Source organism: Gobius niger, assembly GCF_951799975.1.
Source record: "Gobius niger genome assembly, chromosome: 18".
In the NCBI taxonomy this organism is placed as follows: domain Eukaryota; kingdom Metazoa; phylum Chordata; class Actinopteri; order Gobiiformes; family Gobiidae; genus Gobius; species Gobius niger.
In genome coordinates, this window is record NC_136869.1 from 7,634,737 (window position 1) to 7,655,564 (window position 20,828).

General features: G+C 40.0%; 1 protein-coding gene across 2 annotated transcripts in view; it reads right to left on the reverse strand.

Annotated features, from left to right (window-relative positions):
- Positions 1–6,148: 6,148 nt before the first annotated feature.
- phc3 (polyhomeotic homolog 3) overlaps positions 6,149–20,828 on the reverse strand; it is a 42,512-nt gene continuing 27,832 nt past the window's right edge. For both annotated transcript variants that reach the window (XM_079576089.1, XM_079576088.1), the window contains 7 exons: positions 18,798–19,138; positions 16,067–16,256; positions 15,764–15,875; positions 12,692–12,812; positions 11,094–11,192; positions 10,675–11,014; positions 6,149–6,990 (listed from right to left, as the gene is read on the reverse strand). In XM_079576089.1, the coding sequence (XP_079432215.1) occupies positions 6,836–6,990; positions 10,675–11,014; positions 11,094–11,192; positions 12,692–12,812; positions 15,764–15,875; positions 16,067–16,256; positions 18,798–19,138 (1,358 nt within the window). In that variant the 3' untranslated portion in view covers positions 6,149–6,835. The remainder of the gene's footprint in view (positions 6,991–10,674; positions 11,015–11,093; positions 11,193–12,691; positions 12,813–15,763; positions 15,876–16,066; positions 16,257–18,797; positions 19,139–20,828) is intronic.

Consider the following 20,828-nt stretch of genomic DNA (forward strand, 5'->3'; position numbering starts at 1 on the left):
ACTCCAACATGGTTCAGGAATTATTACTGTGAGGTGATAGCGCTAATCTCTCAACCACCACGCCAAGAGAAACGATGACAACACTCTCTTTAACAAAGCCTGTTCCAAAAAATACAATACACAGAATGTGAAGTGCAAGATTCTGCAACTAGATAGATAGATACATAGATACATAGATCGATAGATCGATAGATCGATAGATCGATAGATCGATAGATAGATAGATAGATAGATAGATAGATAGATAGATAGATAGATAGATAGATAGATAGATAGATAGATAGATAGATACATACATACATACATACATACATACATACATACATACATACATACATACATACATACATACATACATACATACATAGATAGATAGATAGATAGATAGATAGATAGATAGATAGATAGATAGATAGATAGATAGATAGATAGATAGATAGATGGTAACGGCACATACTGTATTGTTACTTTACTCATCAAATTCGAAAGTCCTCTTAAATTTCAAATAACATTTGGGCTTAGAACCATCTGTTGAGAATCCCAGGTTTAAACTTGTGCTGTTGTAATAAATCTGCTCTTTCTTACCTTATGTTCTTCAAACTAGAGGTAGGCTGGTTTCTGGTATTCAGTAAGTCCACCTGTGTTCTCTTCCACGAAAAAGGTATTAATTTTTATTCTTAAAAAAAAAAGGCAGGAGGGGAGGCAATCAATTATCCTAATCTTGCAACAATAAAAATCCTTGGCAAATAAACGATGAAAGGAAAATACTGATGAATCTAAATGCAAAAACGTTCAATAAAATCTAAAACAAAAAACAACTTGAACACAGATTGCACCTCAGTGGTCTGCAGTTGATTGTCCTGAAGTGAATTTGGGAGTTTTTTTTGTTGGGGCGTGGCGCAGGCCCCTCTCCCAAAAACCTGCATCCAATCACAGCCTAACTCAAAACAGGCCCAGGGGAGAAAACGCGGAGACAGACAGGAGGATGCGTGTGCTGAGAGTAACGATGCGTTTGATAAAAGACATATTTCAGAAGCGGCTGGTCACTCACCTGTGTCTCTGCTGCCCCCTGCTGGCGGGAAGGAGTCAGTCCAGTCCAGCTGTGATAAGTGTCCGATATTTCTTGTGTCGACTTTTGGGACAAATAGAGCTGCATTTCATCCTAACAATAGAGAACTAGACTGAATAAACAAGAAGATTATAATGACATAAGACTCTATTTGAATGAAACCCTTTGAATTAAACTAAACTAAAACCAGGGTGAAGTAGGTTCCAAGGGCGGACTGGCCATATGTCCATTCTGGAAGAGCACAGAAGGGCCACTGGCTCTGGGGCCACCGGTCCCGCCTCAACCGAGCTTTACCCAAATCTAAAAGCTAAAAAGAAAAGCATCAAAATAGTGAGAAAAAGGGGATGAAAAGTCAACAAAAACATGAGAAAAACACAACAAAAAATGATAGAAAAAATGATTAAAAAACAACAAAAATATGACAAAAATGTGGCGACGTGACGAAAAGTTCCCGTCACTCTTGTAGGTCTTAGCTTTCAAATGAGGCGTTACATTGTTGATCTCCAGTCAAGAAGCTTTTTGATTTGGGTAAAGCCCAGTAGAAAAAAACATGACTCTAAAAGGAATTCCGTGGAGTATGGTGTGCCACAAGGTTCAATTTTGGGACCAATATTATTTATTATTTATATTAATGATTTTGCTTCTGTTTCTACGACCACCTTTCCCGTTCTTTTTGCTGATGATACCGATCAAAACAATAATAATAAAAAGCCGAACTGGGGAAAATGCACTCGTTAATGTTAAGGCAGGAGGTTAAAATATGTATTTGTGGAAGTGCACATTTACGCTAATTTGGGCCAGGCTGGTCAGAGTCCAGGGCTGTTTTTCAGTCCCAGTCCGCCCCTGGTAGGTTCTAAAACAAAACATTTCTATTATCTAGGCTAAACTAAACCGGGACTGAACTAAACCTAGAAGTAAAACTCTTCATCAAAAGGGGAGAATCGTCATCTGAAGTGGACCAGCTTTAGTGGAGCCTGTAGAGGAGGAGGTCTGGAATGAGACTGATAGTTCTATACAAGAAACACATATGTATTGCTACGTTAAGCTTAGTATAACCCAATATGGCTGATGATTCATTGGTCCATGTTGGTCTGGCCCTTGAATGCATGCGAAATCTTGCAAACCTTAAGATACATGTAAATCTGATTTGAATGTTGAATATTGTGATGTGTAGGGGTGAATTAACAGGCTTCCTTTCTGTAATGTGATCCTGTTGGTGGGTGAAGTTTGCAATTTTTGTTTTCCTCCTGTGTTCCTTCCTTTTTTGTATTTTGTTCTGTTTTTTGGTTAGGCTATAATGTATTTTAACTGTGGGTCTCTGTCCATAAGCTTTGGACTTCTGAGGATTCCCCCTTTTTACAAAACTGACTTTAATATCAGCAACATTGAAACATATAAATTATCACGTTTTGTAAAGTAGATAAATAAATGAACTAAAACTAAATCACTAAACAAGGGTAAGGCTTGGCTGCATTTAACCAGAACAGGCAATACAGAGTCCATAATTATGTCAGCTGGTTTTAACTTAGAAATGTGTGATGTTCTATAGGGCAAAATAAACAAGTGAGTGATTTTTATTTCTCTTTTTGTGGAAAAATCTTCTGATAACGATCAGGCTGCAGGACAGTGGGTTTTATAAGCTCCATAACTCCTTGTCTGTAGATTATACTGAAAACATGGACTCCAAGGTCAGAAAGGTTAAGAACCCCCGGCTTAAACCTCTGCAAACATATAAAACCGGATCAGGGGAGGTGTGTGTTCTGATAATTTATTGCTTGAGTTATTGATCTGGTTTACTAGTGATGGAAATCTTTTCTTTGGAACAGCTTGTTGTGTGGTGTGACACTGTTTAATGCTAATATTTGGTTGTATCGTCTTTAGCTTTTTGCAGCACATTTGTTGTGCCATTGTTTCCAAAAGCTTCTGTAATGGCAAGACATCCAACGTTGCAATTATTTGTCACCAAGATTTGTAACTTTCTGACAGTTAAATCCAATTCTCTCCTGCATCATCAGTCAGGCCTCAAAAATCACCAGTACAGCTCAAACACCTCTGTCTTTGTTTCTGTTTTGTAGGTTTTTGTTGCTTTCCTTGCACGTTTTTTAACGCTCTTTTGCTGCGTTTTCATCCTCGTTTCTGTTGCTTTTTTAAGCTTTTAGATTTGATTAAAAGCTGGGGAAAATGTGCTCAGTTCAGGGGGTTAAGAGGTTGAGATCTAGATCAGGGGTCTCCAGCCTTTTTTTCCCGGCGAGCTGCTTTTACACAACAAGAAAGTCGGAGAGCTACTTAAGCTTCAAAAACACTTAGGTGGACTTCACCCCCCTGGTGAATTAGTATTTTAAAGAAAATGACATGAGTTTAGTCCTTATACTTTACAATATTGACTAAACTGTTGCAGATTGTGTACAGCATGTTCAGAACAAACAAAAAATGCATCTAAAATTTGAGCTATCAAGCGAGCTACTGGTTGGAGATCCTTGTTCTAGACTCTGTGGCCAATCCGTGTGTGACGATGATGACCACTCTTTCACAATGTGAGCCCGATTAATCTTGCATTATCATCTTGGAATATGCCTATGTCATCAGGGAAGGACCTCATCAGGATCTCATTCTTTGGTGTTGTGACCTAGACCTGACCTACTGCAGCAACTCCAGCTCATAACCAAGGCCGTGGGAACCCAGGGTGCTGAGGGCACTGCAGCACCTCCTGGTGGATAGTTTGTGAACTGCAGGCAATATTAACCCCTTAACTCCCACCTGAACCGAGCACATTTTCTCCAGCTTTACCTCAATCCAAAAGCTTCTGGAAAAAAGGTGTGAAAATAGCAACAAAACTGAGACGAAAACAAGGATGGAAATGTGAAAATAATGCGAATAATTTGACGAAAAAGTGACAAAAAATTTACATAAAATGACAAAAATGGACAAAAATTTGACAAAAAAGTGAGAAAAATTTGAAGAAAAATTGAGAAAAAATGGATGAAAAAGTGATAAGAATTTGACCAAAAAATACGAATTTGACAAAAAAGTGACAAAAAAGTCACGAAAATTTGACAAAAATGAGACGATTGCCCAACAAAAAAAGTGATGAAAACAAATGATGTGAGGAAAAAGATCACTTTAGTTTTGTAGGTCTTTCAAATGAGGCGTTACACTGGCCTACAGGATTTGAGTAAAGCTGAACTGGAGGAAATGCTCTCGGTTCAGGCGGGAGTTAAGAGGTTAATAAATAGGATTTATGCACAGAAAAAGTATTTTGGGGGTAAATGTTGTCCCTCAGCACCCCCTAACTAAAATATCTTCCCACGGCTCTGCTCATAACAGTCAAATGAATCAAGAAGCGATTACCTGTTGTGACTATTAAAATTTCAATTTTCATTCAGTTGTCACTTGCAGCCCTAGTTTCGTGTCCCGATCTGTGCACCAAAGCTATAACCAAAACACACCAAAATGATGATTATTAATTCTTCATTTATTAAATAATTTCAAGCAGGATACCATAAAAATGAGGATTAAAGACAGCAGTCTCGACCCTGGTGCGATTATAGTGATAGAAAACATTCATGAACCACTTACAAAGTCTACGGTTAGTTATTTCAGGGACACACAGCGGTTATGTCAGCTACGGCAGAACGCTTAGTCGCCACCTAAAAAAGAGCATAACGGAACTAAAATAGACAAATTTATATCATAATATCGGAAATCCTTCATGAAATAGTTTGAGATTTACACTCCTCGACCGACAGCGAACAATGCACACAGAAAGAAACCGCACAGTCGTTTGCTACGGGGGTAAAACGATGAAATTTATCACGGACTCGGTTGTTGGATGTTGTTGTGCGTCTCAAAGGCCTCCAGTACATTACAACACGTCTCCATAGGATTTATTACAAGCTGAGAACTGTCAAAAGTCACGGGAGAGAGACGCAGAGCCCATTTACAGTAGTCTGGGTAAATATGCCAGAAAAAACTCCTTCCTGCCTGGTTTCGTAGCTTATCCATGTGGGCTCAGACAGTGTAATAGATTCAAAACCTATTATATATAAGAAATAACGGGACATTTCCATAAATAAGCACACATTAAGATGCAAGTTTGCCATAAATTTAACCATCTCTTTTAGAGGTCGACCGATATGGATTTTTCTAAGGCTGCTGCCAAATTTGGGGGGATTTTTACTGGCCGATGCCGATATGCTTGGCCGATATTTTTGACCGATTTTTCAAAATGTCTGGTGTATAATTCTTTAAAAACATGAATACTTGGCCACTCCAGCAGATGCCAATTCTATTTCATTATTTTAGGCGATTCAATCATAGTTTTTGCCCCAGCTTTGATTTGATGCCGTTAGCATTAGCGTAGATACAGGCGGCAGTTTTTCACTCTTTTTAGCCATTTTCTGGTGAAATATTAACTTATTTATCACATACAAATAAAGTAAAGTCTAAATCGGGTCCATCTGGATGTTTATTCCCCGCAGGTTGTTCAGTAGAAGCGAATAAACGGCAGTCGTAGCTAGCGCTAGCTAGCATTAGCACGATGCTAACATGAAGCATCATGGTAGCATTCTTCGTTATTTATGTATTTATGGGCTGTTGAACCACTTTGCTCCTCTCTATGTCTTTGTATCTTTACTTAGTAGAAAACTATATTCATCATTCAGCATTTGTTAAAGTAGTTTTTGAATAATTAGAGAAAGTTTCAATTTTTCTCCAAATTCTTTTCCCCCTTAACTGTTTTCAAAAATGACCATATATGGAGGAGTCCAGAGATGCCGTCTGTATCTTGCACGGCAATCAAAATACAATCGCGGAGGTTAAAACTAACTCAGCGATGGAATTCTTCAGGTTCTGTTCTTCAATACGACATACAGCATGTATGTCATGAGAAAAAACCTCTATCTACCTCTAATCTCTTTTTCAATTCACAATTATCAGGTTCTGTGATATTTTTGTCGAAATCTAAGTCCTTCACATAAAGTTTGTTTTGTTTTTGAGATTTCTATGAGCAAAAACACCCATTTCCATTTTGTTACATATGGTCAGAACTTTAAATTTAAATATTCTCGAAACGCATATACTCCAACCAAACTAGTAAAACAAAGGCCACCTCACAGATTTCTTACGGTTCGGTGAGATATCCCCACATTTCATGGTCTTTCAAGTCCTGGAAGCCATTTTGTGAACTTTTGCGACCGTTCAAAAGACAGAATATAGTGTTTTGAATCACTAATGTCCTCGTTTTCCATCACTTGGATAGGAATAAAGTGCCAGTCTGAGATCACATCCCATAAAACTGTATAATTTCCATCCTGCTTTTTAAAAACATGATCAATTCAGTGGTTAAATAAACGTTTAAAAATAAATACATAACATTTTATTACATCTATTTTACAGGTGCCTTCAGCTTGTAGCCCCAGGTTTAATGTAATAAAATCTCTTTATAGTATATGTACAATTAACTGATTAAAAAGTGCCACTTTTGAGAATTACATGTAACTTTATGTGAGACTTTTGGGGAAACCAGGACTGTGTTTGAGGCCTTTACATTTGCACATCTTCCCATGACTTTTGACAATTTCTCCGTCTACTTTTTGTCCATATTGTCCTCGGTGCGAGCTTAACATATGCACATTTTTATTGCATTTCCCCATCATTTCTTTCTCCATCCATCCCTCAGTGAAATCCAGTTCACTTGTCCAGTATATTGCTTCTTCTCCGCTCGTTTAAGCCAGTCCTAGGATCTCGTCCAGGCCGGGTCCTGGCGCGTCACTGGTTCTTCAGCGAGTTGATGTGGGCGCAGATCTTCAGGGCAGGTCCCAGTTTGATGTTGAGGCTCGTCATGAGGTGGTCTTCAGTGAGGAGCAGCAGCGCCTGGCCGTCGATCTCCTGAGAGCGGAAAGCCTCGGCCACGTCTCCACAGCCTGAAGGAGGAAAACATAAGATCAGACGACTTCAGTGTAAAATGATCAAACCTGCAGCCGTGCACTGGAAAAAGAATAACACATTTAAGGAAGAAATGACATAAATCGACTTGAATTAAGGGATTAAATCTCAAATTTTAGTCGATTTAGCCTAGTCTTGGATAAAATTAATCTCTTATGGCCAATGGAGCAAGTATATAAGTGACATAGATAAAGGTAAGGTCCACAGTAGTTTGACTAATTTCCCATTGACATTGCATGGTCGGCACGGCAACAGTTTAAAATTGTTTTTCTTGATCTATGTCACTTCCTGTCAAATAAGGAAGTGAATCTATACATCACAATAATGGTCAAACTAAAGAAAGCTGGGTACAATCTTCAGCAAAATATAAGATATAATTGTGTTAACTGGGGAGACTGTGGCAAAGTAAGTAGAGTGGGTCGCCTCATGATTGAACGGAAGGTCGTGGGTTCGAATCCCAGCTCCCACAAATGCATGCTGTTGTTGTGTCCTTGGGCAAGACACTTCACCATCCTTGCCTCAAGTGTCTGCGTACATTGGTGTATGAATGAGAAAGTGAATGGGTGAGTGGTTGCTTACTGTAAAGCGCTTTGGGCCTGATAAAGGTAGAAAAGTGCTATATAAGTGGAGTTCATGTAACTATGTTTTAGCAAAAATTGTGTCTAATGTGTCACATGCACTTTAAGTGGGATTTCCGCTTGTTCCTTTGGCATCATCATTTTCTCATCTTAGATTCAAACCGACTCAAATTCAACATAAAGTACCTTAATTAAAGCTATTTTTATCATTTATGAAAATTATGATGATGATTATTGTATGAATATTTCAAACACCAGATGTCACCACATGTTCAATTCAAATATTTATAATGATTTCTTAAAGGGACTAGATGCAAGTTGACCATTTTATACTCACTACTGCCACCTCAGGTCATACGTGTAACTGCACCTTCTATATTGAGCTCATGACGGCATTTCGGAAGTAATAACTTTTTGAGTGACAGTGCGGGATTTTAGAGGCAGTTGTGGTGAACAGGTCTGAGCTCATTCTACACATTAGGACGAGGGTTGGCAAGTTTGGGTTGTGGAGACCGATTTTCATCATTCCCAAATCACCCAAGGGCCGAACCTAAACATTGTCGCTTAAAGTAAAGACTGAAATTATGATCAAAACAACCCAATAACATTCATTTTAACAGACACAGTTAATGTTTCCATGCAGTTTCAGATGGAAAACATTGAATAAAAGTTCCCTATAGACTCGCGACCCACTGAAAATGGTTCCATGACCCACTTTTGTCTCCCGACCCACCAGCAGAGAATCAACATTATTATTATTCATCATTATTTAACATTATATATGACAAAGCAGGATGTTCTGACAGGACATTAATACTGACACTATTTCTCGCATTTTTAGATGACTTTACAGTAACAGGTATTCCTCAAAGCCATCTTAGGGGCCAGAGGTTCTATGCTGGAGGGCCGGATTTGGCCCCCGGTCCTGACGTTGCCTACCCCTGCATTAGGACATGGCTGGAACATGTAGGGGAAGGAAAATACATAATTTTAACCATTTTAAACCCCGTATATTCCCTTTAAAACTGAGATAAAGTCAGCGCCATACAGGGGGATAACAGAGAGCTTTCCATGGACATAATGTCAGCAGAAACTGATCAAGACCCATCTCTAAAACATTGAAATTCCATACTGTAATCCTCTACAGTATGTAATTTGCTAATCCTCCAATAGCAGTTTAGCAAAATGCTTCATAAATACATTTTTAAGCTTTAAGATGTCACTGTATTTTGTGCTGTTCCCCGTAGTTGTAGTAATTCCTTTTGCCGCTCTGGGACAGTAAAACATTTGGAAAGGCACGAGCACTTTGTGATTTTATTTCAGGTTCAGTTTGACATCATGTGCATTAGAAACATTATCCAAAATGGTGCCCAGTGGTGTTTTGGGGCGACTTTATGGTAAATGGTCTCAATTTATAAACTTCTTTTCCATGTCATATCACACTGATGCACACAAACACGACAAAGGAACTCTTAATGGGCCACGGACTCAGTTTTTTATATTGATATGGTGTCAATAACATAAGTTCATTACAACAGGACATTTCTACGTTCTCATCAATGCATTTTAGAAGACACCAGCACCTCAGTAAACACGTCTGGGTGCGGCGATGCTGAAATGTGTTATGTCGTTAATGCAGATGTTTGTAGTTATCTCTTCGCCTGCACTGGGACCGCGCCTCAGCCCTGGGTTTGACCTCAGAGGCTTTTGTGAAATCCTGGAGGCGACAGAGGAGCGGAGTGCGGCGGCTCCAGATTACGACTTTATAGTAATCCTTAAATGGTAAATCAAAATGACGGCTCCAGCGGGAGACGCCAGGTCCTTCGTTGCACTGGCTTTAGCTTGTTTACGGTGAATAAGTCAGTAATAGGTCTGGTTAAATGAAGGCTCAATAAAATAAAAACACTGAAGAAGAGGAGGCAGAGAGCGCTCACTGGACGACCAAAGTAGAAGCAAAGTCAATGATTGTAGTACGAAAACAGACATAAAACAGCAGATCTTCAGGTTATTTTGAAAACGAGAGGAAAACCAGGCCACTCTGAACTTTACTGCAGGATCAACAACACAACAATGTCAACTCCAAGTCGTCTTGCGAGTGATTAAAAGCTGAAACGGATTATGACGGGGTTCGTTGGAAAAGAGGACCTTCAAGAGGGAGAGTGGCAGCGGCATCTCATGGTCGTGAACGGTATTACACTGTTTCAAGAGGCCCAAACATTCATCATTCACCACTGTTGAGACGGAAGCTACTAGACAACTTGCTCTGATAGAACTGACAGTTCCCTGGGAAGACCGAATCCAAGAGGCATGTAAAATGTCAAGAGCTGGTGGAGGATTGCCGGAGGAAGGGATGGAGGGCAAACTGCCAGCCTGTAGAAATTTAGTGCAGGGGCTTTGCTGGCTGTTCCCTCTACAGAGGCTACCCACGGCTGGGCATACGTCGGCCATTGAAGAAAAAAGCCATCAGAGCTGCAACAGAAGCGGCAGAAAGGGCTTCAAGATGGCTGGTTTGCCCGGGCGAGGGTGTCTGATTTTGCGAGACCCAAAACACCCAATGAACCTCACATGGATTGAGGAAAACAGACGCAAAATAAAAAGCAGCAATGGAAAGTCTGCATAAAAGCGATCTACAATTGAGTAAAAAAAATCTGGAGATAAATTTGCTCTTCATTTAAGTAACCCATAACCAGTTTTATACACTTAAATTAAGGAAAAGGATCTTATCACACTCAAAATTGGATAGAAAAAAATCTTAATTTACATGAAATAAGATAGTTGTTGATGTTTTTTTCTTCATTTCAGTGTAAAAGTTACTGAAATCAAGATCATCTTACTCATTTTTGAAGCTTGTCGATAACTAAATGTTGACAACCCAAATAAAATCCGTGATCCTATTCCATTTTTATACCCAAAAGCAATATTTAGCGGAAAAATGTGTACAATTTCCGACAAAACTGCAGTTGAATTAGAAAGACCATATTGTTTGTAGAAATAGTTGAGCAATGTCATTATGTTACTGACATTAAGGCTTTGTTTTTGGCACAGTTCGTTCCACGCCGATGCGCCCGTCCCGTGCCCTCTCACCTGGTAGCGTGTTGATGAAGGCGGTCACCTCCTCCACGCTCCACTGCGACGGCGACGGCCTGAACGTCGAGGTCACGGCCGGAGCAGACGCCCTCCTCTGGACGCGCTGCGGTACTGCGCCCTCCGCCTGCGTCATGGCGCCGCCGCTGCCGCTGTGGTTGATGATGTTGTTGGTATTGTGTGGGACGCTGTTGCTGTGGGTGAGGCTGCTGTTGCTATGGGGGGAGGTTGTCATGGCAGCAGGTTCCTCCTCTTCCTCCTCCTCTTCTTCTTCCTCGTCTTCTTCCTCCTCTTCTTCTGGGCCGTCGTCTCCATCGTCCTCCTCGGCCCCAGCCTCAACCTTCAGGGAAAGATGGGGGTTAATCCATGTTACAAAAGGGTGAGTGAAAGAACATCTAAAAAACATTTGAGCTTCTCACCTCCATGTCCTCCTCCTCTTCTTCTTCTGCAGCAGCGGCCGGAGGGGGTTTCTCCTTCACCTCTTTCTCTCTGCGACCAGCGCTCCACAGATCTCGAGGCTGACGAGAGGAGACACCGTGAAAACACTTACTTTGAAGCTTTCTTGCCAGCATTTATATAAAGGAGCAGGCCACCGTTTTACCATGTTCTTACCTGAGCTTAGACGAGTTGATGCGTAACTGTCTGATCTTTGTGAGTGCCCTCAGTCGCACAAAAAATTAAACATGTCGATTTTCTAAGTGGATAAAAAGGGGTACTGTATTTTAAAGTGTAATAATACCTTAGGAGCACTTCCAGTCCACACAGTAATAAGTATCTTCACTTAACTGTGTGGACGTCGAAGTGCTCCTCAGGTGTTATTACGCCTTACAATATATTACCCCTTTTTATCCACCACTATCGACATGTTTAATTTTGTGTAACTATACTTGGATCCTGTAACTACTCGCGTAGCCGTATTTAAGCAGGGAAATGTGGAAGAGCTTGGTCACTTCTAACCTCACCCCCGTTTGACCCCATAGAGGAGAAGCTAAATGCTAACATTGGTCTTTTTGCGTGACTGAGCGCACGTACAAAAACCAGTTACACATCAACTCGTCCAAGCTCAGGCAAGAACATGTCTCAGTATGGAAAAACAGTGGCCTGTTCCTTTAAAGGGGGAATATTATGCAAAATTGACTTCTTAGAGCTTTTTACAGTAACACTTTATGTTACACTACCCTTGATACATTGTATATTCCTATAGCTCCAAACGGGGTGAAGTAAGAAGTGACCAAGCTCTTCCATGGGCACAAAGACCAGACAGGTAGGTATAAACTCTAAGCTCAGGTAAGAACATATCTCAGTATGGAAAAAGTGTGTATAGGGATGGGATCCATAGACTGTAAAATTAAGAATGAACTGAGGGAGTGAGGCTGTTCCCATAGCGTTCAGCGTGGGCTAAAGCTCGTTCATGCTAGCAATGTGACTGGGTTTTTGGAGCCAGCACCCATTATCTAGAATAGGGCGAAAATAAAAACAAACAGAGAAAGGAAATAAAGTAGGACGATGTTACGCATGTTCAGATAAACATGTGGTCAGAGTGAAAAGCTGGTGTTCAATAATGACTTAATGAGGGGCAAAAATGTTTCAATGCAAAGTCCACAGGAGCCAGGACCATCCGGAGCCGGCCGCCATCTTCTTACAGTTACAGGAAGACGTCAGTCTCAATAAGTCCATTCATTTTACAGTCTATGGCGGGATCATGGCACAACTGGGTTGGAAGATAGAAAGGTCCTGTGTTCCCAGGAAACGCTTTCCTCACCTCTCAATCTCTAAGCTTAATCCTTTCATCGCAAAGAAAAATCACTCGTCACTTTTGTTTCTGTCTTTATTGAATCAGCTGGACAGTTTAGGTGAGCCAGAGGGGGGATAGTTTCAGCTGTTTTAGATCAATATAACCAACAAAGTGTAAGACGGTGACAATAATGTGTTTTTCAAATACCTTAATACCCACTCTTTCATTACAGCAGAACATGTTGTTTCCTGAACAGTAAAAGTGATTAAATCGGAGTCATACCAGCCGGAGCAGCAGAGGTTTCCCCGGCACAGACTCGGCTCGGTTCAGAACTGGCCGCGGTCGATCGGAGCGGCTCCCGGCGCTCAGAGCTCGCAGCCGCTTCGTCAGACGGACATTAAACCTGGAACAGACAGGACGTCAGTTTTAGATTGTGTGGAACGATTTGGTTTGGGATTTGAAAACTGATGCTGCTGTTGCAAAAAATGCCATTTTATTCATTTGGGCCTTTATTTTGGCACAATTGTGGAAACCCTGATAATATATCCAGTAATTATAGAGATATTAAAGGGATATTTCAGGATTTTTGACATAGGGCCTCATTTCCTAGTTATCCAGAGTGTTGCTGATTTCTAAAGATATTTTTTTTTGTAATTCATGCATTTCTTATATTTGAAGAGTTTTGTGGTGCTAGGCTAGTGCATTTCTATGGTATCAGCTAGCCTGCATTAAAAACAGTCTGACCCGCTCCACAGAGCACCTGAGGCAAATCACTTATAACACCAGACTAACCATATAAATGTCTGTGTCCATAGAATAACTTTAACCATTTTGCATCAGCATCAGCTTCATGGTTGTATAAGCTACGCGGCGGCGGAGTGATCTGCTAGAAAATAGTCCCTCAAAATGCGATCATTCATGTGATGCAAGGTCAGTTATATTCCAAAAATTACTCTATCGACACAGACATTTATATGGTTAGTCTGGCGTTATAAGTGATTTGCCTCAGGTGCACTGTGGAGCGGGTCAGACTGTTTTTAATGCAGGCTAGCTGATACCATAGAAATGCACTAGCCTTGCATTAGCCTAGCGCCACGAAACTCTTCAAATAAAAGAACTGCATGAATTACAAAAAAAATATCTCCTGAAATCAGCAACACTCTGGAAAACTAGGAAATGAGGCCCTATGTCAAAAATCCTGAAATATCCCTTTAAATTAGGAGGTTATTATATTCAAAATCAAATTATATATGATGAAGAAACTTGGAGGAAAAAAAAAATTCAGCCAATCTATAACTGGATGTGCTTTGGACCAACATTTTAGTATTTTTAATTAACTAATCCAATAAAATTAGTTGCTCAATGTCATTATTTTGGCACAATTGTGAAAACCCTGATGACATATCCAGTAATTGTAGAGAAATGAACTACAAACAGGTCAAAGCGTCTGCAGTGACAGTTTTCACAGTGTCCCATGAACCCTGCCCGAGCGGCCTCCGTCCCGTACAGTCACAGTGGGTTTTGTCTGCGAGCGTTGCAGCTGCAGCATGTGACTCAGGTGAGATCTGAAACAGGAAGTGGTGAGTGCGGCTGCTGGAGTGCACGTCAGGTGTGAAACATGCAACGTCTCGGACGTTCAAGTGACTCTCACTTGTGGAGCTGTTAAGGTGAGACGCTGCAGGTGCTCAGGGAAACGTGTACATTGAACCAAATCAATCTGAAACTTTGGCTGTAGATTAATACTATATCTTCAGCAACTAATCTACATAATGGATCTATTTATTGTTATAATTTGTTTGTATCGTAGCTACAAAGATTTTTTCAGAGGGGAATTTGGATATCGTTTTTAGTGTTTAGTGTCACTACATTGAAAAAACCTATTGAAGAGTAAAATCCATGAATTGTTGTATAGTATTGTATATATGGATTTCAAAATAAAGGCTCAGACCTAAAAAATAAAGGTTGTAGTAGTAGGTAACTAGTGTAAATTTGGTGCCACTACAGTAAAAAATGTAGAAGGTATTGAAGATTATCCATAAATAGTATAGTAATAAGTAAAGGTTGTAGAAAGTTAATTGATGTCAATTGGTGTCAATTTACTGTCACTATATTGAAACTTGTAGAACCTATTAAATAGTACTATCCATAATAAATAAATATCCAGATCCAAGTTTATCCATGAATTGTCATATTTGTGCATACATTTCAAAACAAAGGTCCAGACCTGAAAAATAAAGGTTGTAGTAACTTTCTTGTATAATAATTCCTAGCTGGTGTAAATTTAGTGTCACTACATTGAAAACTGTAAAGGCTCAGACCTAAAAAACAAAGGTTGTTGTAAGCTGCTGGTATAATAATGAATAATTGGTGCCATTTTAGAGTCACTATAGTGAACAATACAGTGAAAGCTGTAGAAGCTATTAAATAATACTATCCATAAATCGACATATTTTGCCGTAAACTTCAAAATAAAAGTCCAGATCCAAAAAAATAAAGGTTGTAGTAAGTTGCTAGTATGACAATTGGTAACTAGTGTGAATTTCACTATAGTAAAATATGTACAAGGTATTTATAAACGGTATTATATAAACTGTCATATTTGTGCATACATTTCAAAATAAAGGTCCAAACCTTAAAAGTAAAGGTTGTAGTAAGTTGCTAATTTAATAATTGATGTCAATTGGTGTCAATATACTTAAAAACTGTAGAAGTTATTAAATAGTACTATCCATAAATCGCTATGTTTTGACGTAAATTTCAAAATAAATATCCAGATCCAAAAAATAAAGGTTGTAGTAAGTTTCTAGTACAATAATTGGTAACTAAATTTGATACCACTACATTGAAAATTGTAGAAGCTAATATCCATAAATTGTCATATTTTGGTATGCAGTTCAAAATAAAGGATCAGACCTAAAAAATAAAGGTTGTAGTAAGTTGCTGGAATAATAATTAATAATTGGTGCCATTTTAGAGTCACTACAGTGATCAATGCAGTGAAAGCTGTAGAAGCTATTAAATAGTACTATCCATAAATCATCATATTTTGACGTAAATTTCAAAATAAATGTCCAGATCCAAAAAAATAAAGGTTGTAGTAAGTTGTATAATAAGTATAACAATTGGTAACTAGTGTAAATTTGGTGCCACTATAGTAAAATATGTAGAAGGTATTGAAGATTATCCATAAACTGTCATATTTGGCCCAGACCTGAAAGGTAAAGGTTGTAAAAGTTGCTAGTATAATAATTGGTAACTGGTGTAAAATCTGTGTCACTACATTGAAAAAACTCCGTAATGGCGGTTCATGTATCCCATTACTCCCCAACACTGTCAGCCGTCACTGTCACTCACCCTCGAGCGCAGGACGTGGAGCAGAAGCGCTTGGACCTCATGAAGTTGTGGGCGTGGCCTCGTTTACCACAGAACTGACAGTGCAGCACCGTGCGGTCCCGGTGAGGCGGCCCTGAGAGAGAGAGACGGAAAAACAATATATGAGTGTAATATTAGGGCATGGTTATAGTGCGTAAATGGAACTAGAGGCCCTGGGATTGGCTCAGGGCCGGATTCGAGCATTTCGGACCGCTTTTGGACCGCGGGCCGCTTATTGGTGATCACTTATGTCTGTATCTTTTTACATCAGTCTGGCCCTCTTACTCGTGTCGTGGTCGTTCGCCTCTCCTCCCTCCTCCTCCTCCTCCTCCGTGTCCGTCGAGTGCTCCGCCTGCTTCCTGGTTTCCGTGGCGACTTCCGGGGATGCAGCGTTCCCATTGGTCCCATTGGTCCCATTGGTCACTTCCTGTGGTTTGGCCACCGGGTCCTGCACCAGCAGAGACGACCGGTTCACCTGCAGCAAACACACATTCATCAGGTCTGGAGTTTAGAAAGAACACGGACACATGGGCAGATTTCAGAGTGTTGTTGTGCCTTTGGGAAAGACACCACACACTTACCCACCGCCATAACAAAGTGCATTTTCTCCAGTTCAGCTTTACCCAAATCAAAAAGGTTACACACTACAACTCCTAAATTGAAAGCCAAGACTTACAGAAGGATCTTTTTCCTCACATTGTTGCCACATTGGCGTCAGTTTTTTAACATTTTTGTTTCATTGCTTTTTGTTGTTTTTGTCATACTTTTCTTTTTATGCTCTTCATAAATTTTTTGCCAATTTTTCATCAACTTTTTGTCACATTTTTATCAGTTTTTTGTCCGTTTTTCGCCACATTTTAGTCATTTTTTGTCACTTTTTCGTCACTTTTTCATCACTTTTTCGTCACTTTTTTGTCACTTTTTTGCCACATTGTAGTTACTTTTTCGCCACATTTTCGGCATTTTTTTGGTCACTTTTTTGTCACATTTTAGTCATTTTTTTGTCACTTTTTCGTCACTTTTTCATCACTTTTTCGTCACTTTTTTGCCACATTGTAGTTACTTTTTCGCCACATTTTTGTTATTTTTTTGGTCACTTTTTTGTCACATTTTAGTCATTTTTTTGTCACTTTTTCATCACTTTTCTGTCACTTTTTCGTCACTTTTCTGTCACTTTTTTGTCACTTTTCTGTCACACTTCTATTGCTCTTTTGTGGCTTTTTGGCATTTGTGTTGCTATTTTGAAAAATGTCAAACTGGAGAAAATGTGCTCGGTTCAGGTGGGGGCTATGAGGTTTATGTGAGTTTCAAAAGCAAGATTTCAAACCATTTTCCATTATAGGTGAAATGTACTGAAAGTGCTGCTATAGTCGGTCTTCGTCTGTCTGTACATTCTTCCAAGCTGTAGTAAATTAAGCTAAATACAGACTTATACTGGCTCCAAAACAGGTAGTGTACAGATATATTAGAAATGATTCTGCTAATGTTACACAGTGGTTATTTCTGCAGAATTTGGTTCCCAACCTTGTATGCCTTGTGAATCCCTTTGCTCAATGGTAATCCACATACCCCTATCTCAATGGTATTGCAGTTTATTTGTTTGTAAAAAGACAATGTTGTATATTAAAAATAAACCTAAAATAATCTTGTTGTTAAAATAGATTTAATTTCTGCTAAGTCCTTAACTACGCCCAGCATCATCTAAATCTAACAGGGATGTGTGGAAATATCTCTGCAAATGGAGAATGCTTGAGTTATATTGAGGTAGATCTTAACCCTGTGTGATACTACAACACACAAAGAGCCTGGTTTACTAGACATTTGCAAAGTATGTAGAAAAATGCAAAGTACTGTAGAGTCGAGCTTGTTGTCTCATAAACGCTACAAGGCCACAGACGCTTTCACAGATTTGTGGCACTGATGATATAAATAGTTTCTAATGATAACTCAGGTGCAGAACGTTTACAATGGCATGTGCTCATGTTCATCTATAAAACTACAGTATGTTGGGCCTCACTCCTAAATATCTGAACCAGCTGTTACAGTGTGAAGTCCCCTCCAGGTAGGACGCTTGTAAAGCTACAAGCTCCTCATAGAGGCTAAAGAACCTTTTTAACAACTCATGCAAATGTTTCACTTTGAATGACTTTAATTCCCTGTAACTTCCTACTGTATGTGTGGTAGTTGTTTTGTATCCCCGTCCCCGTCCCTTTATGTGCATTTTAAGCACTTTCAGGCCGACATTGTTTCTTAGTGTTTTGCCTGTATAATGATGATAATGATATGGACATTTTTTTACTTTTGAAATTGACCACATTTTCTCCAATTTTACCCAAATCTAGAAGCTTCAAAAGAGCGCCGAAAAAATTGAGAGAAAGCAATGGAAAAGTGGCAAAAATGCAACAAAAAACCCACAAAAGGCAGAAAAAAAGTGACAAAAAGTGACGAAAAAGTGACAAAAAAGTGACAAAAAAGTGACAAAAAAGTGACAAAAAAGTAACGAAAAAGTGACAAGAATGTGACAAAAATGTGATGAAAAAGTGACAAAAAAGTGACAAAAATGTGATGAAAAAGTGACAAAAAAGTGACAAAAAAGTGACGAAAAAGTGACAAAAAAGTAACGAAAAAGTGACCAAAAAGTGACAAAAAAGTAACGAAAAAGTGACAAAAAAGTGACAAAAATGTGATGAAAAAGTGATTAAAAAGTGACAAAAATGTGATGAAAAAGTGACAAAAAAGTGACAAAAAAGTGACGAAAAAGTGACAAAAATGTGACCAAAAAAATGACAAGAAAGCAGCAAAAACACCACAAAAGAGAAACAAAAATCAATGAAAAGAAATGAGACGTTACACTGGCCTATAGCGCTCCTGTCAAGAAGCTTTTAGATTTGGGTAAGGCCGAATTGGAGAAAAGGCGCCCGGTTCATGTGGGGGTTAAGAGATAAATAGTGCAGTTGATTTCGACATTGATCTTTAGTGTTTACTTTGTTTCAGGGACTAATTCAAAGCCTCTTACGGGGAACGGCGTGAGTCCCTCCTGGATGACGAAACCCTCCACCAGGTGAGTGAGCACCTGCTGCCCCTCAGGCCACACCCTCGGCTCCCAGGGGCACCTCTCTGATTGGTCGAACCCCTCCAGCTCCGCCTCCTCCTCTTCTGATTGGGTGAGGTTCTCGCGGGGTTCGGCGTGGGGCTCGTGGTTGTGGGCGTCGCCGTTGGTGGTTTGCTCCGGCGGTTTGTGGTTCAGGCGGAGGTCGGTGGGACGCTCCAGAGGCTGCGGAGGGGGCGGGGGAGGGTCCGCGGAGGGGGAGACGAAAGGGGAGCACGGGGGAGACTGGGACGACAGGCTGGACAGAGCTGGGACAAGAGACAGAAGTTTGGACAAGTTTATTAGTAACATAAGAATGAGTAAACACTAGAATAAGTGTTTAATAGTTGAATTGGCTCGACTTTGATCAAAATGTATGAACGTTGAAGGCAATTTAAAAGGATGCAACATATTTTCCAGGCTGAGCAACATTCTCTACTAACAAATGAATTATTTGTATCACTCTTTCATAAATCACAATATATCGCCATCGCAAATTGAGGTCAACCAATATGGGGTTTTCTAAGGGTGATGCTGATATTATTCTGTGTATGTGTCGGAAACTAGAGATTTCAAGCTTTCCAATGACTCCTCCCTGGTCCTTGTGCGCCTCCAGGGAGCCATGTAACATTGCAGTGAAAATTCTTCAATTTACTTAAGAAGTAGAAGTTCCTGATCCAAAATAACTGTTATGAACTTTTTCAATTTTAAAAAAAATATAAAAATATAATATAAAAAAGCAATTATAATCATAATCTTGATCAAATAAAACTAGCCTTTTCCTGATCCAGACTGTGTCCAAAAGGAGGGGGTAAATGTTCAATCTGGCCTTGGGCACCACGTTGCCTATGTCCGGGCCTGGACAGCAAAGCAAAGGGCGCTTTATTAGGGGCATAGGGCTGATTTATTCAGGACATTCATGTTTAGTAGATGCTTCATTGGGAGCTCATCACAAAAATCAGCTGATTCCAGAACAACAATTGCTAAGTTATCTCTTATGGCTAAGACATTATCCACAAAAGTCTGCAACATAAACATATTAAATGATCCGAGGTACAAACTTGTGACGTGTTTTCACTGCGATGTTTCTCAGCTCCCCTGAGGTCTAGGAAGTTGTGGGTGGGCTCATTTTAAGGCTCTGACAGACACTTTCGGTCGACCTCTAATCACATTGCCCTTGTACAAATATAATGTACTTCTAACGGTAAGCTAAACTTGTAGCCAAAGCGTCCCTGGTAGAGATTATCCGCCACAAGCAAAGGTTCATGGTCAGATTCTCATGATATACAACCATTGTTGTCGTGTCCTTGAGCATCCAATGGTGCTCTTGTTAGCACTCTGCTGTATCCACCCTCCCAGTGAATGTCTCCGGACTATTATAAGTCGCTCCGGAGCATAAGCCAAACAATGCCAAATGAAGAAAATATGAACAGGCTGAATGGGCGTACAGTATGCTAACGCAACACATTGATGGTTAGCTACATGAAGCATAAACATCCATCCATTGTCTTCCACTTGTCCGTTTCCAGGTCGTGGGGGAAGCTGTTGGAGCTGCCCAAATCACATTGCACCAGCCCCTTACGGCTCCTCCTGCAGGTGGTGGGTCCACAGAAGGACGGCCTCATGATTCTAACCGGGCCTGTTGGTCTCTTATAAGGGGATTCTGAACCGCTCTTTGGTCTGACCCGTCACTTAGGACCAGTTTGCCATGGGAGACCCTACCAGGGGCACAAAGCCCCCGACAACAGAGCTCCCAGGACCATTCGGGTGCTCAAACCCCTCCACCACATTAAGATGGCGGTTCCAGGAGAGGTGAGGCATAAATAACAAACTAAATAGGAGTCTGGTATGTTAACGTCACATAAACAGTTTGGAAAACTATAGCATTAAGAACAAACTAAATTCTCAATCTCACTCCAAATCTTCATCCTCTGTGTCACTTCTGAACTACGTGGGCAC